The following is a 26506-nucleotide window of genomic DNA, read 5'->3' on the forward strand; positions in this document are numbered from 1 at the left end:
TCATTATTTCCAAAACATGCTAACATCAACACGAGAACAGCATTTCTGTAGTTTACATCACTAGCAAGGGCATGAACATTTATGACTTGCATTTCTAGAAAAGGGAGAATTAATTTAATAAAAATCTCACAGCTGATGTCTCATTTGCATTTTAGGAGTTGAAAATACTTCCCTGATTAGATTAACAGAAGTATGTATCTTGAAAATGGAGGGAGAAAAAAAAATCTTACCGATTAGTTACTTGATTTGAGGAAAATGATGTTCTTATCTATGGTGATGAAAACATAGAGCTGGAAGTAATGCAAGTGATGTTTAAAAGGTGAAGTGCCCCATAACACTTGAGATGTCATAGGACTAACTGAACTTCCTCAGCCTGAATCATCTCACTTAAAAAGGCACAAGAATGGAGTGAGTGTGTCTTTAAGTTAACATTAGTCCATTGATAGTCTGCATTAGAATGATTTAGCACCAGTTTTTGGAAGAGAGCAGACATGGATCTCACAGTAATTATTACGGAAAAATAAACAACAAAACAATCTGTGATAAACTTCCATTAGGAATGTTTAAGTAAAGGGGATGGATCCAGTGGAATCCCGAGTGCTCTGAGCAGTTGCTGGTTTTATCGTGAAATTAAAACCGGCGTGTGACGCCACAATTACCATTCTGAAACACCCGAGCCTACACATATCAGTTAATGCAACTTCTTTGCTACTTTAATCCGACACGTGGATTGTCTTTCAAAAATGTAATTTGATGTCCCAAAAAAATAAAAATAAACAATCCCATCCCAACCAAATTGTGATTACCCAGGTGACCTAGTGAACAGAGGCATTCCATAAAAAAAAAAAAAAAGCCCCTGGAGAAAACAAGAATGGGGTCCAATCAGAGTGTTCGCGGGTTGTATTCGGGCAGCTTCTTGAGCTTTTCCTTCTCCTGCTCTGTGTCTTGTCGGGCAATAACCAGGGAGTGCGCATAGCCCATCACCACCTGAAATGAAAGTTTTCAGTTGCATACCTTTATATCACAGAGAACAGAATTGTGGGAGGATACGAGTCACGTTTTTGCCAGCAGAATTCACCTGTTCTGAATACACTCCATCCAGAGTCTTGACCTCTTGAGCAGTGGTGGAGGACTTGGGTTTGTTGTCACCATAGCCCTTAAAATGCAAAATTTAAATATGAGAAATCTGAAAACCATATACACTACTGTTCAAAAGTTTAGGGTTGGTAAGATTTCTTAAATGTTTTTGAAAGAAGTCTCTTATGCTCACCAAGGCATTTATTTGTTAAAAAAAATACTGTAAAATAGTAATACATTATTAAAAGTTAAAAACTTTTTAAAATGTATTCCTGTATTCCTATATGAATTTTCAGCATTGTTACTTTAATCTTCAGTGTCAAATGATCCTAAATCAGAAATCATTCTAATATGCTGATTTGATGCTCAAAAAACATTATTATCAATGTTGAAAACAGTTGTGCTACTTAACATTTTGTAGAAACATTAAACATATCTTGAATCTTTACGGTCACTTTTGATTAATTTAATGCATCCATGCTAAATAAAAGTATTATTTAAAATACTGTATATATTTTACTGACCTCAAACTCAAGTTAAAGCCTTAAAGTGGAGGTATAATGCTCTTTTCACAAGATGTAAAATAAGTCTCTGATGTCCCCAGAGTGTGTATGTGAAATTTTAGCTCAAAATACCCCACAGATATTTTTATATAGCATGTTAAAATTGTCACTTTTTAAGGGTGAGCAAAAATGCACCGTTTTTGTGTCTGTCCCTTTAAATGCAAATGAGGTGCTGCTCCCAGCACAGGGGGCGGAGCTACAACAGCTTGTGTCCTGAAAATTTCAAAAACTTTTTTTGTTTATGTTTAAATTTATGTAGCTGATGTAGAGTTAACTATCTTCTAATCATTGATTAGCAAATTCTGTCATGATAATCTATAAATCGCATTCCCGGGGGCGGGATTTATGTAAATTTTAGGGTTAGTGATGTCAATAACCCAGGAGGAATGTGGTGTAGGTCTCTACCAGCCATTTGTTGCAGTCCTTAAAAAGCAATTTCCTCCCTTTGCTTTGAACTTTGAGCATCGTAACTTTGCAGATGTTGTTTATGATCAAACAGCAACATTACACACTAACTAAAGTTAGAAAAGTGAAATCATAATCAACCACCCCTTTAAACAGAAGACAAACATACCAGCTCTCCAAATGTGGGCGATGGTCCCCAGCTAATGGTGCTATCATCAGCTGCAATGATAATACTGCTCTTCCTGAGAGGAATTATAGACAACATCTAATCAACATTCTGCAAACATTTCAAAATGTTTTATAAAGACATCTTCAGGATCCTTTGCCTTTACCTACCCACAGGCCAGACTGCGAATCTTCCATCCACACAGGTCCTGCACAGCTTTGGGGTACATGGTGGACTCACGGGACGTATTTGTCACTCCCCAGAAAAACAGACCACCTGAGGAAAGAGAAGCATTAACCACAAATACATGATGGGTATTCAATTGTGTCTTTTTCCTAGGAAGGAAACACATGCTTACCTGCTTCATTCAAAGCAAAGGAACACTGGTAGCCACAGTATATTTGACTCGCTCCGCGGCCTGGGAAGTCAAAGAGCTTGACTAATCGTGGGACCATTTCGTCTTTCTGTTCGGCATGGCCTAGTCGCCCATATCCCCCAAATCCCCACGAGAAAACACGCTTTTGGGAATCCAACACCAGCTGCGTGAAAGCAACAATATAATTCAGCCTTAATTCATCCATGTCTGCCTTGCACCACAATCCACAAACTTGCTACTCACCGTGTGATTGCCACCACATGCTACATCCCGAGCCACGACGTTGGGCACAGGAAGCACTTGGCCATCCTTGGTCTTCTCAATGAAAATGGCCACCCGTCTAGGGATCAGCTCGCAGTCAAACTCAATGCGCTGGGCACGAGCGATGAACTTTCCATCTGAGTTATGCCCTTTTAGATACAGAACACAAAGTTGAATAATCAAACCGATGCATTTGGTAAATGTTTTTCAGTTAAAGGTATAATTCACCCAAAAATGTAAATTGTGTCTAAAGTCTAAAGTTGTTCCAAACCTGTACAAGTTTCTTTCTTCTGTTGAACACATCAGATGATATTTTAAAGAATGCTGGTAACCAGACAGTTGACAGCACCCATTGCCTTCCATTGTATTTTTTTTTTTCTACTATAGAGATTCAAAGGGTGCCGTCAACTTTCTTTAAAATATTATCTTATGTGTTCAACAGAAGAAAGAAACTCAGTTTGGAACAACACAAGGGTGTCTAAATGATGACAATTTTCATTTTTGGGTAAACTATCCCTTTAAATAAGCATCATTGGACTACATTGTTGCATACCAAGTTGGCCGTATTCAGGACAACCGAACGAATAAAGGTTCCCCTTGCAGTCCACAATCATACTGAACTCTGCGCCACAGGCCACTTTGACTATCGGCTGCCCGTTGTACTGGATCTGTAGGTAAATAAATGCAGCTGCTTTGTAGAGCATTTCAAACACAATAAACATGTTCCAGTAAAGCCCCATTAAGAAAATTAAACCAAGGAAGAGACTTACTGTAGCAGGGCTGAGCACTGCATCTGTCTGATTGCCCTGACCTAGCTGACCCAGTTTGTTTTCTCCAAAGGTGTAGACAGTACCATTTTCTGTGAGACAAAGCATAAGAACAGCACAATGGAGTTGCATTATCATTATAACAATGCAACAAATTATAATAACTGCAATTATATGACAAACACTTTGCATTTAGCAGACGGTGGCCTACCTGTTAAAGCCATGGTGTGGTTTCTGCCACAAGCAGCAGCTACGATCACTTCCTCCCCCAGGCCCTCAACTAGTTTTGGAGCCTCCAATCGTTTAGTGTCTCCATGACCCAACTGCCCTTTATCATTACGACCTGAGAGGGACCAGGAACAGAAATTAGGAACCGGATTTCCGCATCTTTTGATGCATGAATTTCTTTTTTTTTCAGTTGTTTTTGGGTACTGTTTTTTTCCCTTTTATAAAGATTGCTGGATTTTTATTACAGTGACAGTTGTCGCCACCACAAAGCGACCGTTGCCAATCCATTTGTTCTTTGTGTCAGAAGTAGCGTGAAGTATGTCAGAAATAGACCAGTGCATCAGTTTGCTTTTGGGAATTTGCAGGGTCGCATCGCTCCATATACAGTGTAGACAGCATCGCTGATTATATTTATAATAGGTTCTATTTGCTTTTGTTGTGTCGTGCCACTCACATCCAGTGTAGATATGGTGTTAGTTTATAGTGACAAATTGTCAATATGGAAAAATATATATACTACCATTCAAACATTTGGGGTAAGAAAGAGGTCAGTGAATGTTACTAAAGATTTCTATGTCAAATAAATGCTATTCTTTTTAAAGTTTATATTCAAAGAATGTTTCTTTATCTTTAAATCAGCATATTAGAATGATTTCTGAAGGATCATGTGACACTGATGAAGGGGGTGGATTGGAAACCACTGCTGCTTCAATGTATATGTAATGAGTGATTAATAATCAAGGATAAGCATTTCCACATAAATCATTTCTATATTCAATGAGTGATTCAAATATACTTTAAATCATATGTTTGCTGTGAGTGTTAACCAGCTGCTTTTAGGTACATTCTGATGGGACCCTCAACATGTGTTGTCTATATATCTGTTTCAAGCTGACGAGTTAAGGTTACGGGGTCCAACTATACGTGACTTTACCTGATTTACAAAATTGTACCTCTTTCATGTGTATTTCTCTAGAAACTAAAGTGAATAGTATCTGTACTTCTTCCTGAGGAGGGAATGTATTATCAGTATGTTTTGGTAGTTTGTCCTGATGATAGTCAGGCCCTCTTCAACCTTAGAGAAACTGCAATTCCCTAGTGCTTTTGTGTGTGCGTTGGATGTTCTGTGAAGGTCTTGTATAGGAGCTATGGGACACTTCGACATGCAACAACAGACCCGAAGACGCCTTTCTCAGACCCGAAGACGCCTTTCTCAGACCTCCAAGGTCACCGCAGACCTAAATCTAGGAATCATGCAACAACTATCTTGACTAATGGCTACATACTCTCCTATTTATCCATGTGGAAATTTGCTTAGACTATGTTCTTAGCCAATCAGAAACTGCAACCTGAAGCGAGGACGTAGCTTAGACCTTGGTGAAGGGTATAATGTTCTGTGATCTTTGTAACTGTAAAGGGGGGTGGCCTACGAACTCCTGTGTGAGTCTTGAAGCTGACTTCTGCTGATGAAACTGCAAACTATCTTCAGTAAATCTTTTCTTCAATTTATTATAATTCTGACTCCGGGTCTTCATTCATCATATCTGGTTCTGGGTCTTTGACTGTAAAACCCCTTAGACTGAAGACTAGAGGAATGAAAATGCTGAAAAAATCAGATTTGCCATCATGAGAATAAATTACAATTTAAAATACATTAAAATAGAAAACATTTACTTTAAACTAATAATTTCACATTACTGGTTTTATTTAGTGCTGTCAATCGATAAAAAAGTTAATAATTATAATTAATTTTACTAAATAAATTTTTTACTAATTTTACTGCACACCTAACATATACGTTTTTAATATATTTTTATATTGTAATACTTTCACACTGCATCTCCAAAATAATATAGAAACAACAAAGATGGTATATTTTAAATATTTGTTTAATGGTATCTTTTTACTAAGCACTATGAATGAAGGTCAGTAGCACTGATACAGTACTGATCTCTATTAAATAGATTATTTTCTCAATTTTAGCCATTCAACATTACAGTATAATTGAATGCTATCAATTTTAATATTTAATAGGCATTAAAAAATATATAATGACTTAATTTAAGTTAACGTAAAACAATCTTTACATAAACCCACAGGCGTCGATCAGGAGATCCGTGTATCAGTGGATATTTTAGAGATCCGCTAATATATGCCTGCTTTCAAACGCTCCCATGTGTATCTGTGTAAGTGCTCGGTGAAGACAACATGTTTTTGAAGCGTTGATCGTTGTAGCCAATCACAGACATATACACTCACCTAAAGGATTATTAGGAACACCATACTAATACTGTGTTTGACCCCCTTTCGCCTTCAGAACTGCCTTAATTCTACGTGGCATTGATTCAACAAGGTGCTGAAAGCATTCTTTAGAAATGTTGGCCCATATTGATAGGATAGCATCTTGCAGTTGATGGAGATTTGTGGGATGCACATCCAGGGCACGAAGCTCCCGTTCCACCACATCCCAAAGATGCTCTATTGGGTTGAGATCTGGTGATTGTGGGGGCCATTTTAGTACAGTGAACTCATTGTCATGTTCAAGAAACCAATTTGAAATGATTCGAGCTTTGTGACATGGTGCATTATCCTGCTGGAAGTAGCCATCAGAGGATGGGTACATGGTGGTCATAAAGGGATGGACATGGTCAGAAACAATGCTCAGGTAGGCCGTGGCATTTAAACAATGCCCAATTGGCACTAAGGGGCCTAAAGTGTGCCAAGAAAACATCCCCCACACCATTACACCACCACCACCACCAGCCTGCACAGTGGTAACAAGGCATGATGGATCCATGTTCTCATTCTGTTTACGCCAAATTCTGACTCTACCATCTGAATGTCTCAACAGAAATCGAGACTCGTCAGACCAGGCAACATTTTTCCAGTCTTCAACTGTCCAATTTTGGTGAGCTCGTGCAAATTGTAGCCGCTTTTTCCTATTTGTAGTGGAGATGAGCGGTACCCGGTGGGATCTTCTGCTGTTGTAGCCCATCCGCCTCAAGGTTGTGCGTGTTGTGGCTTCACAAATGCTTTGCTGCATACCTCGGTTGTAACGAGTGGTTATTTCAGTCAAAGTTGCTCTTCTATCAGCTTGAATCAGTCGGCCCATTCTCCTGTGACCTCTAGCATCAACAAGGCATTTTCGCCCACAGGACTGCCGCATACTGGATGTTTTTCCCTTTCACACCATTCTTTGCAAACCCTAGAAATGGTTGTGCGTGAAAATCCCAGTAACTGAGCAGATTGTGAAATACTCAGACCGGCCCGTCTGGCACCAACAACCATGCCACGCTCAAAATTGCTTAAATCACCTTTCTTTCCCATTCTGACATTCAGTTTGGAGTTCAGGAGATTGTCTTGACCAGGACCACACCCCTAAATGCACTGAAGCAACTGCCATGTGATTGGTTGATTAGATAATTGCATTAATGAGAAATTGAACAGGTGTTCCTAATAATCCTTTAGGTGAGTGTATGTTGAGCGTGTGAACGCAATGGCCAATCAGAGACATATGTTGAGCTTGTGAATGCAATGGCTAACCAGAGGTGTTTAAAAATCTGTTCAACAGCACTCAAAATGCTAGAGGGAAATGTTGGTATCGTCACATTTTTTAAATTTCAGTACCAACTTGGCTTTTGACCCATGTAACTTTGTACAGTGCTTTGAGATTTTCAGGTAGGTCTAACAGATACTGTATATTCAGAAACTGAATAAACAAACACTGGACAGTCTTCCTTGCATAAATTATAAATCTAATATAGATGATTCTGTATTAAAGCCTCAAGTTATTCAGTCAAGAGCAGGGGGTGATTTTCTCTTTGTCTTTTGTTCTTTGATTAACATTAATAACAGACAGCAGAGGGTTTATTAGGCTGCTGTCACTTTAAGACCTGCTGAAACACTGCTGTTGTGTGGACACTTACCCCAGCTCCAGAGTTTGCCCTCTGTGGTGATGATGAGACTGTGGGCAGCACAGGGACCAGACACCACACAGCTAACCTCGACATCATTGAGACACCCATAGCGGTGGGGACCCCACAGATTCTGCCCAAGGTTCCTATAAGCAGCTGGAAAAAAACACACAGATACAAATGAATACTCACTAAAAAAAGTGAAGATTCTATAAATGACTTGCAACCCACACACTTCCTCTTTCTTATTTTAAGTGTTAAGTTAATTTCAGCACCTGGCTGATTCATCTTAGGTTTTTTGTGTGAGACGTTGGTGGTTTATTTAAAAATTTCCCTGTTCTGATGTTCAAAATATGACTTATCAGTGACGGCCAACTAAATCCTGTTTATCTCACACAGAAGTGTAAATTCTCTGCAGTACTTTTCACTTTTCGAATATATTTTGTGAAAAAATAATACATTTATTCAGCAAGGATACATTCAATTGATCAAAAGTGAGAGAAAGGGCTATTACAAATAAAATAAACACTTCAAATACTGAAAAAAAAAAAAAAAAAAGTATGACGGCTTCCACAAAAATATTAAGCAGCACAACTGTTTTCAACATTGATAATAAGAAATGTTTCTCGAGCACCAAATCAGAATATTAGAACGATTTCTGAAGGATCATGTGACACTAAAGACTGGAGTAATGATGCTGAAAAATCAGCTTTACCATCACAGGAATACATTACATTTTTGAGCATATATTTAAATAGAAAACAGTTATTTTAAATTGTAACAATATTATTTCACTATATTTTTACTTACCAACTTAAATACCAATATCTATAAATTAACTAGTTGTTATAAAGATCAAAACAGTGAAAATAAATATTTACGGATTTATAAAATGGCACTTTACAGGCACAGGTCTATGTCATCTATGCATGGCACTATCCAACACTTCATCTTAAATTGCCAATGTGAGGATGTCAGAATTTATTTTTCTTTAAATCTCCGTATACATCCGTGCTTAACTACATTTTCAAAAGAAAACAAAAGTGAAAAACAAGTGCAAATTAAATCCTGGATTCACAATGTCCCATTAACGGATTAGCACAGATGACTCACTTGGGCGAGACTTTCCTAAAACTTATACTGTAACCCAAATATCTCTGGCTCGTGCATGATCGTACCTTGCTGTTTTGGCACTTCTTTTCTGCCAATCAGGTCCCAGTTGGTGGCTCCAAAAACAAGCAGCTGACCTTTGACTTTGGGAACCTCAAGTTTCTGCACAACAGAAAAAGCAAGAAATCCATCAACAATCAATTAATACAGTTTTCAAACTGAGCTGTGAAGAACCACAGGGGGTGCTTGGGGGAACAGGTAAAAAATCATATAAGTTTTCAAAGCTATCAAAGTAAATGTGTTAGTTTATTGTTTTAATTATTATTATACATCTAACATTAAAAGTAAGGAAAAAAGATACCGTTATAGTAACGCATAGTAAACATTATTCAGATAATATATTAATAATGCATTTTGAGAACAATGACAACATAACAGTGCATCATTAACCTTGGAAAATGTAATTGAGGGGAAATAAGCCTCCGTACTTAATATACAGCAGCTTTTTTAACGGTTCCATAACAAGATTGTCATATTTGGAGGTCCTTGGCAATACAAAGTTTGAAAACCCCTGTACTTTATCATATGCTTGTGTATATATAGAGTGCATTAGTATATATGCATACAGTAGATAGAAGCAATAAGTATGCAATAATATGTCCTTACAATCTTCTCCTTCACATCATCAGCCACAGTGACCGGCTGCAGACCCGCTTTAGCTGCTGGTTTCCCAGGTTTCTTTGTGTTTTCTTGTTCAAAGTCATCAAACTCATCATCACTGCTAAACTCCCTTTCCTTCTTCTTTCCACCTCCTCTTTTTCTCTTCAACCCACCGTTCCCAGACACATCTGTCTGCTTCTTGCGTGGCATAGTACAAAATCCTACAATAAAAACAAACAACAAAAAAGTAGTTGGGAAGCATTTTACTAGTCTGACTATAAAAAGACAGAAAGAAGAATCAAACGAGCCGAAAACATCCGACTGAAGAAACAAAGTCAATATGATTCAAATCTCTTGCTGATCCAAATTCCCAATTATCTCACAGCGAAGGAATCCTTAAGAAAACACACACATGTTCTGCGTATTAGTAATGTCAAGGCATGGTTTCTAGGTATATATGACACTATAAACATAAAGTGTTGTAAAAAGCAGAGGTCCAGTGCTATGCTAACACACTAGCAGCGCTGTAACAAAAGAATCAGCAGCAACGCGTCTGTCTCACTCAGTCTCCATTTGTTTCTTTGTTATGTTTTATAACGCAGCTGCCGGTTAGCCAACTAGCACCGCTCTGCTTCAACCAGACTAGTAACTAAACTATTCCCTTACCCACGTGTTATATCTGCCCCCGTCCCGTAAAAAAAGTCCAAAATCATCAACGTATGTCCCATGGAAAGTGCATTTGAAAAACATAACGTTTACAGATGTGTATGATGCAGACGTAGCCATGTTAGCATGCTATACTGCATTTGCATCCGAAGCCGCAATCATAAACATCGAGAATATTATAACTCACCTGAGTAAAACTTTCCCCCCTCTACTTTAAATACAAATTTATAAGTTGACGGAATATAGACGTGTTAAGTCAAGTGGCTGCGGCTTGGTCTGTTGTGCTGAAAGATGCGTTTATTATGCAAGTAGATTTCCTGATTCAGATGCTCTACTTATGTCTGTCCGTCTTCCTCGTTTTTTTTGATTGATTCGGAACAAAAGACTCGCGATCAAACCACGTGGGTTCAGCGCACACTCAGGGCTTTATATCGCGCACATCTGTCTGGCGGAGAGACCGCTGAATTTCCACTATAAAATCTCCAAGATGTGTACATTTAACATGATTTTAAAGTCATTCGTGTAGAAGTACACAGAAAAGTTTCATTTACTTTCAAAATTTTTTAAGTTTACCTGTGTTGCTTGGAATGAAAGCGTTTAACTCAAGAGGTATTTTCCTCTATTCTCTTCACTACGTTAATTAAGGTTCAGATATACAATTAAAACACTCATGTAACTTTCATGGCAGTGAGCGTGTAGTCCATTAAACAAAAACACGAGTATGGGACGCAGCACGAACTACAAATTTGAGTCTGTTGATGAGACTACAGCGCCCTCTGGTGAGTTGGATGATATGCGGATCGTAAACAACCTCATTCGTGGAGGACTTGAATGTCGACACATTTGAATCGGATTGTTGTTTTTTGTGTCCTGAAAATATGTATCTATCCATTCTTCCGACTACAACCTCTGTTATGCTTACATGTGCAAAGCGGTGTCCGTTTAAATAAAAAAGAAAAGGGAATTCTGTAGACGGAGTGTATATGGTAAGTGTGCGTCTGAGCATTGATTTGTGGCCCACATAAACAAATCCCTATTATGACAAAAATAATAGGTTGTGCAATTTTAATATAACTAGTGCAAAATGCCCGTGCAAAATCAGTTTTTGTGTGTGTTTTTAGTAATTGTTGGTTTGGTGTGTTTGAGTGCTCATTGTTGCAATTACACAGCAAAAGTTCAGTGACATTTTTATTTGTGCATGGTAGAAAGCACACAGTGAACTCTGAGAAAACGCGATGTTTGTTCACTAACAAACAGTTAGTGAATAGGCAACTACAAATGATGGCCGTGAAAGAGAATGTGAACGCATTGAATAGGATATGTTTAGTTAGTGAATAGCATAGGCTACTATTACACAGTAGCGTTAACGTTAAGCGCACCTGAATGAAATATAATATTCAGAAGTAAACAGCATAGCTGACATATAGATTCAGTTTACGTCCACAAATGAATAAGCGTGTCGATTCAGGGAGCAGTGCAAAGTGCCCGTGCAAAATCAGTTTTTGTGTGCGTTTTTAGTAATTGTTGGTTTATTGGTAAAGAAAACACATTTTTACTCAAATTAATCAAAATGGATTTATCACATTTTGGAACCAAACTATAATATTCAGAAGTAAACAGTGTAGCTGACAGATTGTCAGAATGTTTATTTTTAAACCACAACCTTCTTGGGGATTCTTTGACCGATACAACCCTCTAGTGTCAGAATGTTTATTTTTAAACCACAACCTTTTAAAAATGATATATTTAACGATATCTTAAGCATTTCTCATCCAAACAACGTCAATCTTGGCACTGCACTTACTCGTGCCCGTGGCAAGACACCTGTCGAATTTGAAATCCATCGGACTAACAGTTCGAGAGATATGCGGTTAACAGACACACAGACAGACATACAGACACACAGACAGACAGACGTTCCTGTAATTTATAGATAGATGTCATTTTTAATATTAAACGTCTATAATGCAGTCTAAAATCAACCCACAAGGCATTCACTGTTTTTGAACAGGTGCACAATATTTAAAATGATGATTCCCATCATGATATGAGGTTAAATAACTGCACTGCTAAAAGAACATGTCACTAGTTCGCCTGCCCATTCAGTCTTAAAGGTTAATAGTAAACTAACTTGGCTTGCTGTCCTTGGATGAGGCTCGAAGTCGAGGCTTTACTTGAGCTCCGAGTTAATTTTTAAGTACAATCAATTTCAACTTAAATTACATTAAACTGACTTAAACTGAAAAATTTGTTGAAATTGCTTAACTTATTTTGACGAGTTAAAAATATGTAAAATGTAAAAATATACTGTATGTCAACTTATTGATCTTGTATTTTTTTTTTTACAGCGTGTGAACTCATGTGAAGAGATGATCATATCAAGGTGCATTTGAATAAAGATCTTAAAAGAAAAAACACGTTTTATTCTAATAGTCAGAGACAATTACCACATACATCTAAAATATTGACTTTATTTTAACATCGTTTTTGGTAAAAGAACCTTGAATGACAAGGTCTATCTATCCATCTCTATGATAATCAACTCATTATGAGCATTTTAATTCCTCTCCTGCTGTCTACCCCCAGCAAGGAACTATTGAAAGAAAAGTTGCTCTTCTGTGATTGGTGAGAGTGCAAGCCTGATCATCTGCTATTGGCTGCCGGCTGGCTGTTTCTTTGAGTATTTGCATACTGCTCTCTCCTGATGTACGGCAGGGGGAAGGAGTGAGTGCAAAGAAAGGAAAAAAGGGAGGGACTGAGGGAAAAGAAAGAGGGAGAAGAGTTTTCATATTCTTCGGAGAAGCCGCGTCAGTTAATGCATTGGGAGTCTCAGAACTTGTTCCTCCACTAAAAGAAAACAATTAAAATCAGCTCTTTACAATTGCTGTGCTTTCTGATGAAGAGACAGTGGTGTCATCAATTGTAGATTCACAGATGGCTGCACTGCGCAAAGATGGGAGCAGACATGACAATGGATCTGTATTGATAACTTGTGATCAATAAGGACAATATCAGAGGGGTGACATTTAAGGGACGTAAAGCCAGGCTTGTGAGTAAGTCTTTCTTTGGAATAAGAGCAAAAAAATTTAGTGCTTATGTGTTTTATTATGAAAATATAACAGTGCAACAAAGCCTCACTGGGGGGATTGAGACTGTAGATTCATATAAAAAACCATCCAGACTCTCAGATGAAAAATCATTGTGCATAATAATCTGACCACCATCTGATTCGTTTACTGATATTATTGATTTCATAATAAAGAACATGTCGAAAATCGTTTTGTTTTCTTTTGTGATATGAAGATTCTGTGATAATTATTTGATATTATTATAATTCTGGCCTCTTATGATGAATGGCTGGCAAAAACAACTATATTTCACCTGATGGCAATAGTGGATGACAACAATATATTTGTGATATTTAAATGAATCTTACATCTATTTATCAGTCCAGTGCTAAAGCTAATCTGAGAACAGAGATCATGGTCTGTCCTTCAGCCTTACCTACCAGTGGTTTGATATCAGCTGACTCACATGGGATCAAACCATTCCTGTTGGTCAGTTTTAACCTCAAGGCTACAGTTTTTTTTATTGAAAAAGCTTGTCTTCCATTACATGATCAGATTTGCTGTCTAGTGCATTGGTTAACTGTGAATTTACATAGCAGGAAGTAGCGAATGATGTCAGTGTAAAATAGCATGGAGAGTTAATATGTGTGGCGGTCCAGATGCCTCTCTCATTGTGCCTGTGTCCAAGGTGATTCTTGTGTTATTTATTTGAAAGGAGTTTCTAGGCCATTCAATGGGCTTGCAGTTCTTACTATGTGTGCTTTACTCTCAACCATTCAACCTTGCTGTGCTCTCTCCGAGTGGGAAAGATGCTATTTTCCTTTGTCTATTTGCCCCTGCCCTTCTTTCTAGTGAATAATTCATGCACACTGACCTCCAGCTGTAGGGAAACAAGATCGACAGAAACTCTTTTCAAGTACTTTTGTGAAGTTTGGCAGTCACTTTTATTTCAAGCAAATTATGGTGTATTCAAAAACAGTATTCGTTTCCTGGGAATCAAACTCATGACCTTGCCGTTACTACAGGGATGAAAGAGATCCAAAGTGGTTAATGAATTGCCTCATTTTCTCGTGGTCTCATTTTACTCTAAATACTGGTACTGACGCAACTAAACCTGCACATTTCTTTTTATCACCCTCCGGTCATTCCTCTCGGGTGAGTTGTGTTGTTCTGACACATGCTGAGAGTCTTTCCCAGTAAATGTGGGAGGAGATGTTGTGTGAGGAGTCAGTTAGTAAGGCAAGCCTGGATCTGCCACACACTGTTGAGGAATTTAACATTTTCACCCTGTCTCCTTTAGTAACCTCGAATGTCCAACATAGGGCAACAAAAGTACACTACAGTATTGTGTTTCACTGTCATATAGAATATCCTGTGTTTAGAGACTTTGGATTGAGCATTTTAGAGAAAATATGTTAACACATTTCTCTTTTACAGGAGTGCAGACATGACTACATATTAAACTTCATGGCATCTCCAGAATCTCTTAACCCTCCTAAAAAAGGTTAGTACATGTATCATGCTGCTTGTTGATTTCTTGATGTGTTAGATAATTAAAACTTATTTAAAGGGGTGGTTAATTATGATTTCACTTTTCTTACTGTAGTTAGTGTGTAATGTTGCTGTTTGAGCATAAACAACATCTGCAAAGTTACAACGCTCAAAGTTCAAAGCAAAGGGAGATATTTGCTTTTAAAGAAATCGCTTTTTAAGGACTACAACAAACGGCTGGTAGGGACTACACGACATTCCTCACGGGTTATTGACATCACTAACCCTAAAATTTACATAAACCCCGCCCCCGGAACACGAATTATAGATTATCAAGACAGAATATGCTAATCAATGACTAGAAGATAACTACACATAAGCTACATAAATTCGTCAACTAACCATTCAGAAATGTTGTCTACAGGTTGTCACTTCTTCTTGAGTCTCTCCATCTTTGTCCGACTCCGGTTTGAACATAAAAGGCTAAAAGTTTTTGAAATGTTCAGTTCTTGTCTGTGTGAGGTAATCCAGCTGCTAACACACTGGAGCTCTTGAAGCTCCGCCCTCTGTGCCGGTAGCAGCAGCTCGTTTGCATTTAAAGGGACACACACAAAAACGGTGCGTTTTTGCTCACCCTCAAAAAGTGACAATTTTAACATGCTATAAAAAATATCTGTGGGGTAGGCCTATTTTGAGCTACAACTTCACATACACACTCTGGGGACATCAGAGATTTATTTTACATCTTGTGAAAAGGGCATTTGACCAGCACTTTAATTTATTCCAAAAAACCCATGCAGATCAAGTTATCTTAGCATTTTTATATACTATATAATATCATTTATTCATATTTTAAATTAGCTTTTATATTTTGTTTTAATTTTACTTTAAGTTTTTAGTAATGTTGTTATGTGCTTTTGTGTTTTATATTTATATATAGCTTTAATTGTTTTTCTTCAGTTTTAGTCATTTTTGTATTTCAGCTTGAACATTTATGTCAGTTAGTTGCAAAAGCAACATTTCTAATTTTTGTTTTTCATATTTTATTTTATTTATTTTTCAGTTACCATAATCACTTTTTAATAGTTTTAAGTTTTACTGCTGCAGACCCTTATGACTTTGAGAATAATTATTGTCAAGTTTCTTAAAATATCAGATAAATTGACATTTTATGACAGGGCAAGGTTAGTTCAGGTTGTAAAATGTCATGTGGTGTGGATATTTATGATTTGTTAACATAATAATTAAGGTGTGTACACACACATGTATTCAAGATGTTAGGAAAACCAAATGTATTTATAATTAAATCAATGATTACACCAAACTAAACTTTTCTTAAAAATGGTATACCAACATGCTTACAAAGAGACGAGTACTTTCAAGAACTTGGCATATGTGTTTTAAACTAGATTTTTAGAAGATTTTCTTTATCTTGGACACTCTTATACATCATTAACCCACATAGTATGATTCAAATTCAAATCTTCCAAACCCAGTGGTGCTTAGTCATGATTTGGTAGTCCTGCCAAAATGTTTTAGGAGGTACGTCATGTGACATCACACTGTTCACTGCTCTCTCTGGTACAAACAAGGCCCAAACAATGGGTATCTGTGCATGACACATCAGGGTGCGCGCTTTTTAAACAAAGAGAAACCATAATGACAGTTTAAGAGCTGTTAATGACCTCTGTCTGTCACCTGTTCTAGTATATTAGAGAATAGTATAGTGTGTAGAACTCTGAAACACAGTTACCTAGTTGAGGGAATACGGCATTACCCTCTTAATCTCCAGAGAGCTTGGAAAACTGCAGCGCTCAAGGTAACTGACCATATGCTGCAGCAGAACAATTCTTCCACCATATGTCACCTGCTCTTGACACACATCTATCCTGAAGCCATGGAGACTGCTTGCATGAGACAATCGCTTAAATTTCTAATGTCACCCAAAATCCACCTTGCCGGGTCTAAGAGGTTCTCATACTTCTGCTGGAGTGAGGGGAATGAGGACAAGAGGCATGGTAAACAATTGTTTTGTTGGTTTAGTGATTGTTGAAGGGAATAGAGCACCTGAGCACTGCATGATTACAGACCTTTAGAGCCATTTTAAAGTCATGTGAGCTTATATTGACTTGAGTAACTGATTCATGTTATTTTATAAGGTAAATGTGCACCAGGGAAAAATCGGAGGGCACTTAAAGCAGGGAAATTTGTAACATAGAAATGTGAGCGTAGACATTTCTTCTTTGTTGTAATTGGTTGCTACACTGCTGCTATGCACAACCCATTTTCATAGTGGGAGCAAGTGAAAACATTTACTGGTATGAAGTACTTTCAGTTGAGTATTCTCTATAGAGACCATATGGTCACATGTGTAATCCTGCTCTTCACATGATCTGTTTTTCTCCGTCCAGTGCAGAGTGTGTAATCTCTATCCCTGTGCTTTGGCTCCTTTGCTAAACGTAACGTTCCAACAACTGGTCAGAAAATGGCAAAAAGTGACGCAATGTTTTTGTCGCTTAATTTGACTTTGTAGTTTACAACAAAATATATATTGTGCCACTACTCTACTCTACCGGATTCAACTCACAACACACTCATACCTTTGGTGCATGTAACAGATTGTTTTTGTCTGTACAGTTTTGTCCATCTGTTCAATGTTTGTGGTGTGTGTTATCAGAGGGAGGGAGTTTTGGCTTTAAGCTTGTGAGTTTTGGGTGTTTTTCTGAACAAATCTTATGACTCATAAGGGTTTTGTCTGTTATGGTCAAAACATATTTTTGAGCCTCCTCTTTGACTCAATCCAGCATCATAATGGAATACAAATGTAGCTGCTTAGATACAGAGTGTGCACTGAATTATAAACACGCAATGTTTTATTTGTTGTCTTTATGCTTTTTATGTGAAATTACATCATACATACTAAGTCACATTGGAATCAGTCCGTAGCAGGGAGGTCCTAGAGCTGTGTGGCTTAGTTTTTACACTATAAACACAATGCTCACAAAATAAAATAGATATACAGGCCCAGGGTTGTTCTCTATTCTTAAAATCCACATATCTCCAAATCCATGTTTGTGATAATGTACAACGAGGCTTGGAGGTGGGCCAGTCAGAACACCATCACAACACTCAAACAACTACAACAATGTATTTTACGAATATTTTTTTATGTAAATTAAGAGATGAGAAAGTATCATGAATTGACAACTCTTTATTTATTGGCAAGCAATATGTGCAACATGTTCCACTCCCTCTCTTAGAGGTGATTAGGAACAGCTTAAAGCTTAAAGTGCCCCTATTAAGGTTTCAAATTCCTTTTCATGCAGTGTGTAATATAGCTGTTTGTGAATGTAAACGTTCTACAAAGTTATAAAGTCGAAAGTGCACGATTAACAAAGTTATTTTCTCCCAAAAGAAAGAATTGACCCTGAACCATCTATATGAGTCGTCTGTATGACTTGTATACTTTGTTACGGCACTTTAACAAATACAGCATTCCTGTGAAATAAATAATAAAAAAAAAACAATAAAAAAACAGAACAGTGTTTATATATATTGGGGATATTGGGTTAATAAAGGCCTTCTGAAGTGAAGCGATGCGTTCGTGTTAGAAAAATATGCATATTTAAAACATATCGGTTAAAAAAAATTAAATGAAAATAACTAGCTTCCGGCAGACGGCCGTACGACTTACGCCAAATGAGTAACCCTTGAACTTTTCGCACAACGTAATGACGAATGCGTTTGCCCAGCCCTGTTTGTTTGAACCGCGAGAGGCATCAAAGCTTACGCTACTCCTACGTCATACATCGTCAAGTGTTACTCTTTTGCCGTAAGTCGATTTGCGTACGGCCGGCCAGAAGCTAGTTATTTTAGTCGATAAAGTTTTAAATATGGATATTTTTCTTACATGAACGCATCGCTTCACTTCAGAAGGCCCCCAGAGCCATTTAGAGCACTTTTATCAGATAGATGTGCTTTGATGGACTTCCAAAAAAATATACCCATTGACTCCCATTCTAAAGCTTGGAAGAGCCAGGACATTTTTTTTATATAACTCCAATTGTATTCATCTGAAAGAAGAATGTCATATACACCTAGGATGGCTTCAGGGTGAGTAAATCATGGGCTAATTAAAATTTTTGGGTGTACTATCCCTTTAACATTAATGACACAGACAGCAGCAGGAATATTAGGCTGCTGTCACTTTAAGAGCTGCAAAGATCTATTATACTGATACACATGCAACTTATTTCCCAACTGTTTATGTTCACTTAAGACATTACCAATGGTGTTTAAGCGAATACTCACCAAGCCGGGCATTTTGACATCAAAGTTCACTTTGCTTATCCGTGTTCCTCTCTGTCTCTGAACGTTCGCACAGAAAGCCACTTGGGGAACACTCAGAATACCATCGCAACACTCAAACAACCACTCAGAACACCATTGCAACACTCAAACAGCCACTCAGAACACCATCGCAACACTCAAACAGCCACTCAGAACACCATCACAACACTCAAACAGCCACTCAGAACACCATCGCAACACTCAAACATCCACTCAAAACACCATCACAACACTCAAACAGCCACTCAGAACACTATCACAACACTCAAACATCCACTCAAAACACCATCACAACACTCAAACAGCCACTCAGAACACTATCACAACACTCAAACATCCACTCAGAACACCATCACAACACTCAAACAGCCACTCAGAACACCATCGCAACACTCAAACATCCACTCAAAACACCATCACAACACTCAAACAGCCACTCAGAACACCATCGCAACACTCAAACAGCCACTCAGAACACCATCACAACACTCAAACAGCCACTCAGAACACCATCGCAACACTCAAACAGCCACTCAGAACACCATCACAACACTCAAACAGCCACTCAGAACACCATCGCAACACTCAAACATCCACTCAAAACACCATCGCAACACTCAAACAGCCACTCAGAACACTATCACAACACTCAAACAGCCACTCAGAACACCATCGCAACACTCAAACAACCACTCAGAACACCATCACAACACACAAACAGCCACTCAGAACACCATCGCAACACTCAAACAGCCACTCAAAACACCATCGCAACACTCAAACAGCCACTCAGAACATCAAACAGCCACTCAGAACACCATCGCAACACTCAGAACACCATCGCAACACTCAGAACACCATCGCAACACTCAAACAGCCACTCAGAACACCATCACAACACTCAAACAGCCACTCAGAACACCATCGCAACACTCAAACATCCACTCAAAACACCATCGCAACACTCAAACAGCCACTCAGAACACTATCACAACACTCAAACAACCACTCAGAACACCATCGCAACACTCAAACAACCACTCAGAACACCATCACAACACTCAAACAGCCACTCAGAACACCATCGCAACACTCAAACAGCCACTCAAAACACCATCGCAACACTCAAACAGCCACTCAGAACATCAAACAGCCACTCAGAACACCATCGCAACACTCAGAACACCATCGCAACACTCAAACAGCCACTCAAAACACCATCGCAACACTCAAACAGCCACTCAGAACACCATCGCAACACTCAAACAACCACTCAGAACACCATCGCAACACTCAAACATCCACTCAAAACACTATCACAACACTCAAAACAGCCACTCAGAACACCATCGCAACACTCAAACAGCCACTCAAAACACCATCGCAACACTCAAACAACCACACAGAACACTGTCACAACACTCAAACAGCCACTCAGAACACCATCGCAACACTCAAACATCCACTCAAAACACTATCACAACACTCAAAACAGCCACTCAGAACACCATCGCAACACTCAAACAACCACTCAGAACACCATCGCAACACTCAAACAGCCACTCAGAACACCATCGCAACACTCAAACAACCACTCAGAACACCATCGCAACACTCAAACAGCCACTCAGAACACCATCGCAACACTCAAACAGCCACTCAAAACACCATCGCAACACTCAAACAGCCACTCAGAACACCATCGCAACACTCAAACAGCCACTCAAAACACCATCGCAACACTCAAACAGCCACTCAGAACACCATCGCAACACTCAAACAGCCACTCAGAATACCATCCCAACACTCAAACAGCCACTCAGAACACCATCGCAACACTCAAACAGCCACTCAAAACACCATCGCAACACTCAAACAGCCACTCAGAACACCATCGCAACACTCAAACAGCCACTCAGAACACCCTCGCAACACTCAAACAGCCACTGGGTATCACAACGAACACTTTAGTAGGAATGCTCAGAAAACCACTCAGAACACGTACTCTCAAACGTTCAGAACAACTTCATATTATCAACACTAAAAACACTCAGAACACCATAGGAACTTCATAGCAATGCCGTGGCAACCAGGAAATGTAAAAATGTGTTTCTTATTTTTGTCAGTTAAATTGAGCCCTTGTGTTATTTCAGAGTCCATGGTTCCTGGTGTGACTCAGAAGCCACAGGAGGAGGAAGATGATGGTGATGAAGATGAGGAAACTGGTGAGAAGTTCGAGTTTGATGACAGCGAAGACGAGCAGAATACAGTGGAGAACTCTGTTCAGAATAAAGAGTCAAAAACTCCTCATGTGGATGCTAAGCATTCAGAGAGTACTAAAGGTAGCACTGCCGCAAATGCACTTTATTGTCAAGCTATGACGCGTGTTACACAGCATAATCAGCAAACAGTAAATGGAGAGACCCCTGCTGGTCTGGAGGACCAAAATATCCCCACAAATCCTCACACAACATACCCAGGTCAGTCTGCAATATGTGTTAATCACATAATATGACTGTATTTATGTGTAAAATATTCTGTATGTGAAATCAGACATGGGTAGAAATTTGGTAAATTAAACATACTTTCTGTTCTCCCTGCAGACATGGTAGCCAGACAATCTCCTGATGGGTAAGAATGTTTGTGTTAACACTTCTGAATTTATGACAGATGTATGCCTAATGTGTTATGTTTTGAACAATTTTCACTTGAATATCTTGAACCTTATTATTCCGAAACAGGATGTCATTCATAGAGACACTATAATTCTTTATATGCTTACTGTTTGAAGTGTTTTCACCCTAAAGGACTTTATTATACATTCTGTTTTAGCTGTGAAGACCTAGGATTAATTATTTACCTCATATGTGAACACTTTTGTATTGTATTAGTTATTAAACAACCTGCTCTGGCTCTAGTGACATCTAGTGATAATGTGATGTGCCTATTAACACTGATAAGAATAAAGATGAAGGAACAGTATTTCAATACTTTTGCATTCCTGTTTTTTAGGAGTTCCATCTCAGCCGAGCCTCGAGTAGCCGATGAACAAGAGAGCATTTGGAAAAGAAATAATATTTATGAAGGTATTACACTAAGAGCATATTTCTGTATATTTTTGTGGTTATGAATGTTTTGGGATGAATCTATTTAAAGCAGTCTAGCTGGACTAGCTGGATGTCCCAAAACGATTCCCAAGACCCAGTCGTCTAGTGACTGACCTTCAATGTTGAAATGTTGTTGAAATAATTTTAATTGTTGTGTCAGCTTTGAAAAAGTTTAGACTGTTGAAACAATGTTGAAACCACTTTTAATGCTAGATGTTGTAAAAAGGTAACAAAATACTGATAAATCTTTGTTGAAATTTGATGAAGACACTGTGAAAGAATGACTTAATGCAATGTTGTAAGCATCAACGTTAATTCAGTTCACAAATTGGAACAAAATTCAACAGTGATTCACCTTGATCAATGACATGGATTAAAAAAACACTGAAATGCCAAATGGGAAGGCAATTCAGTGCTTAAATCTGACAAGTCTGTTGTAAATGTATCTCCAGGTTCAGATTTTGGGCCAGAGGGCTTCTACACACTTATTCAGAAGTCCCCCCACAAACAGGTTCAGACAGGTTGGTGGCTCTGAGAAGGGGCTATGCCATGCCTTCCTGTAAATCCACTCTAATGCAAAATCTACAAATCAGCATAGAAACCAGAGATCTGAAAAATAGCTATGACTAATCCAATCCAGACCCACAGGAATCTCACGGGAAAGAAAACAACACACCCATGCCAAATGTCCACAAATGGGTCAGCCTAATAAATCAGATTCTTTGGAGATTTTTCTTGATGATTCTTTGCAATCCAATCAAATAACACAACAAACAAGTGATAATGCAAACAAAATCATACAATGAATATAATATGCCCTTGTCAATATGATTTATTTTCCTAAATTGTGAAAACAGCTTTGAGAAAAAAATAATGCATGTTACAAATAATCTGTAAAATAACAAAATTACTTGCAATAAAGTATTAAGGTCTTGGTAACGTCAAATTCAATGGTCATAGTAGAAGTGACTTCAAAGCTGTGTCCCTCGGCTGTTAAACAGTCTCTGCTATGTGTGTGCAGCCCCGGTTCACTCTCGGGAATGGTTCAGTGTGGTTTCAGAGCTCACTCTGCGACTGCATAAAGGTACAATCCCCACTCCCCAGGACAGTTGGTATAGTTGTGCCGTCTTTGTATTTGAATGTAATCATACCTGCATAGATATCCTTTTTCTATTACACGGCTCTCTGGAATTCTTGATTCTGACTGGTCGATCGCCACCCTAGCGGTCTGATATTTCCTAATATTTTCTGTCACCCATGGCATAATCAGTCCATTCATCCAGGTAACCTAAACCGGCGCTACTTTCATGTCTCTCGTATCACTGAGGACAGCGCCTTCTTTCATCTCAGTTATTGATATTACTTTAATATTGTTTCATTCTTCATCTTGCTGCTGGGCCGATTGTTTTGTACGCTGTAGTGAGCGTACTCGTGTCCTCAATATTACTTGTCCACATACTAACGTTCAAAAGTTTGTGGTCAATAAGATATTTTAAAATGTCCGTTATGCTATTATGCCAACAAGGCTGCATTTACTTAATTAAAAATACAGTATAAACAGTAATATTGCTAATATTATTTTAATTTAAAATAGAAAAATCTTTTTAAATGAATATTTTAAAATGTTTTAAGATTTAATTTATTACTATGATGCCAAAGCTGAATTTTCAGCAGTCATTTCTCCAGGCTTCACTGTCACATGATCCTTCAAACATCATGCATATCAAGTACAAAAGAGCAGCATTTATATGAAATAGAAATATTTTGTAACATTATAAATGCCTTTACTGTCGCTTTTGATCAATTGAAAGCATATCTGCTAAATAAAAGTATTAAGTTCCTTAAAAAACAAATCTTACTGACCTCAAACTTTTGAATGGTAGTGTATTTATTTATTTGGCCAATAGCCGTGTAATAATAAGCAGTGTATTTTGCATTAATGACCAGCTGACTGTACATTATCCCTTACACAGAGCATAATTAGATCTCTCAACCCTTTGCTGTATTTGTTTACCAAGCTTCAGGAATGACGGTCAACCCTGTCGAGTACTTTATTTTAGACTGTTGGAGTATTTTGCATCGTAGTACTGAAGTTTTAGGCTGTAGATGCATTGTAGTGCACTGTATTGATGCAGTAAGTACAGGCGCTTGCTATGACATGAATGGTAATGAGTAATAAACTTCCATATCCACTCCCTGCTGCTGTCATATCTACACCCTTTTAGATATTTGTGTCTTTTCCTCAGTGTATAAACTTTTACATATGTGCAACATCACACTGACAATCAGTGTCATAAAACCACATACAAAAATATTCTGTTTCAATACTAGTAAAGCTATATCAATAACATCTGTGACATGATGTCAATTACTGCAGAAAAACATTTCGCACCACACATGTTGAGAGAAATGCACTAATGCAAGTGCGACACCAGAAATTCAACCATTTCCCCATAGAATTTCAGCATTTTTCACACATTTTTACAAAGTAAGAGATGAGAAATGATTTTCTGTGGTAAACAACAGCATGCCACAGCTGCTTAACTTGTGTTTAACCTGGAATATTCCCAAGAAAGATATTTATATTATACGCCTACTCCTAATTAATGTGTTCTCCGAATTTTAAATGATCTCCCTCTGACATCCCAGACAGTAGTCTCAATATATCCTTCAGAGCCTAAACAGTTTGAAGAACATTTCACTTTGAGGTATTTTAAGCTCTCATGGGGGAGACTCAGCAGGCGACTTCTTCATTAGGTAAAAAGAGGCTGTCAACAAATCTGTACACACTGTCACAGTAGAGACAACTTAGACAAATGTATGTATTGTCAATCTGTCGTTCTTGTGGAGGAGTGTGTTAGTTATTTTGTAGCACTTTTGTCGGAATGCAAGCTTAATTCTGTGCCAAAAGGATTATTAATGTGCTTTTCTGTTCTAATCAGGGCTGAATTTCATTTGCGCTCGACCTGCAATGGGCTTAGTACCTCACTAAAGTTCTGACAAATGATTATCAAATGATGTTTGCTGTTACTGGTCCTTCAAATGTGATCTTACACCCAATGTCCTGCTCACTTAAAGTAGTATCCCATCCTTTTGTTATCCGTGCTTTGAATATGCTCAAATATCCATCGAACCGTTCTGTTAGGAGCCTCTCATTCTTTTTGTAATAGAGTTTATGTGGTTAGAAGTTTTTCTTTTACATATATGAATGATGCTCTAAGTCTCTCTCTCCTCTAGGGAAAGCAGTTTCTGAATCAGCCGGAGATTCACCACCAGAACAGCTGAAGGTGAACTCAACTGCTCGCTCAGAGGTCATCTACGATGATGTGCCTTGTGAGAACAACTCGCCCCCAGATGCAGGTCAGTGTCTGTTACCTGTCCAGATCAACAATGTCATCACCCATATGAATATTCACACATGAAAGCTCTTTGATATCTCAAATATTTCTTCAAGGCAGCAATGAGGTGAAATGGAGAGCAAATTGAAACTTTTCTCCTGAGAGAAAAAACTGTAATCTCACATGTGTCTACTCTACACTCTAAAAAAGTTTGTAAAGATATGTGTGTTAATATAATATTTTCTGCGCTGGTTTTTCACAGTTGTTTTACCTCTATTTGAATTACACATTGTGTAGAGTTGAAGGATGTCCATAAACTAATTTTATAGCAGGGCATTATCTGTTTTTCAGTGGATTTTTGGTAACACTTTATTTTAAGGTCCAATTATTAAGGCTCACTATTAACTAGTTGCTTATTAGCTTGCATATTACTAGTATATTGGCTGCTTATTAATACTTACAAAGCACATATTAATGCCTTATTCTGCATGACCTTATTCTACATCTCTTAATCCTACTCAATACATAAACTAAAATGCTACACAAACTACCTTACTAACTTTTAATAAGCAGTTAAATAATGAGTTTATTAAGGCAAAAGTCGCAGTTAATAGTGAATATGTGTTCCCCATACTAAAGTGTTACCGGATTTTTTTCAGTAGAGTTTCGAAAGATATCTCAAAAATTTTGCAAACCGTGGACAGATTTGCCTATATATTAATGTTTGAGTTCAAACATTTCCGTAACAATATTTCCAAGGTCAAACTATCTGAACTGTAATATCCACATTAAATACATTTAGGAGAAACATCTGACACAAACATATGCATGAATGCACAAAGGACGGTGACAGATCTTCTTGGTGACCAGCCTGAGCCACTGAATTTCACTACTTGAACCCACTAGGGGCATCTGTGAGTCATGAAGAGGCCATGAGACCCAGAACCACAAAATTGCAG

At 38.1% G+C, this 26506-nt stretch overlaps 3 protein-coding genes across 5 annotated transcripts in view; 2 read left to right on the forward strand and 1 right to left on the reverse strand.

The window, feature by feature from the left end:
* Nucleotides 1-338: 338 nt before the first annotated feature.
* On the reverse strand, nt 339-10916 carry rcc2 (regulator of chromosome condensation 2). 3 transcript variants are annotated; one of them, XM_079850303.1, is made up of 13 exons: nt 10767-10916; nt 9534-9748; nt 8936-9029; nt 7770-7913; nt 3827-3958; nt 3619-3707; nt 3402-3516; nt 2831-2997; nt 2570-2750; nt 2382-2487; nt 2215-2287; nt 1079-1156; nt 339-987 (listed from the first exon to the last, which is right to left on the reverse strand). In XM_079850303.1, exons 2-13 carry the CDS (start codon nt 9735-9737, stop codon nt 883-885), a joined length of 1488 nt encoding a protein of 495 aa, XP_079706429.1. In that variant the 5' UTR covers nt 9738-9748; nt 10767-10916; the 3' UTR covers nt 339-882. The 3 variants fall into 3 exon arrangements, with proteins under 3 accessions (XP_079706429.1, XP_079706428.1, XP_079706430.1); XM_079850302.1 differs by lacking the exon at nt 10767-10916 and adding an exon at nt 10381-10572; XM_079850304.1 differs by lacking the exon at nt 10767-10916 and adding an exon at nt 10194-10549 and having other exon boundaries at nt 9534-9922.
* Nucleotides 10917-11064: 148 nt separating this feature from the next.
* Nucleotides 11065-25695, forward strand: LOC307146274 (uncharacterized protein; the record flags this gene model as incomplete). Its single annotated transcript, XM_079850172.1, has 8 exons — nt 11065-11179; nt 14699-14765; nt 21256-21582; nt 21706-21733; nt 22115-22188; nt 22662-22730; nt 25447-25569; nt 25664-25695. The coding sequence occupies exons 1-8, from the start codon at nt 11177-11179 to the stop codon at nt 25693-25695; spliced, it is 723 nt and encodes a 240-aa protein (XP_079706298.1). The 5' UTR covers nt 11065-11176.
* The window catches only part of LOC307146373 (rho guanine nucleotide exchange factor 10-like protein), a 32151-nt gene continuing 31091 nt past the window's right edge, over nt 25447-26506 (forward strand). Inside the window, exon 1 of the mRNA XM_079850307.1 lies at nt 25447-25573. The gene's annotated coding sequence lies outside the window, so the exon portion shown is untranslated. The remainder of the gene's footprint in view (nt 25574-26506) is intronic.

The sequence above is a fragment of the Squalius cephalus genome (assembly GCF_949319135.1).
Source record: "Squalius cephalus genome assembly, chromosome: 18".
In the NCBI taxonomy this organism is placed as follows: domain Eukaryota; kingdom Metazoa; phylum Chordata; class Actinopteri; order Cypriniformes; family Leuciscidae; genus Squalius; species Squalius cephalus.

What these genes read in the sequence shown, in the direction of transcription:
- rcc2 (XM_079850303.1), bottom strand. Translation starts at nt 9,737, where the DNA reads ATGCCACGCAAGAAGCAGACAGATGTGTCTGGGAACGGTGGGTTGAAG. An exon ending in TCCTGAATACGGCCAACTTG is followed by an intron (nt 2,998 to 3,401) that starts GTATGCAACAAT and finishes TGTATCTAAAAG; the next exon opens with GGCATAACTCAGATGGAAAG. An exon ending in CGCCCACATTTGGAGAGCTG is followed by an intron (nt 1,157 to 2,214) that starts GTATGTTTGTCT and finishes TTGCATTTTAAG; the next exon opens with GGCTATGGTGACAACAAACC.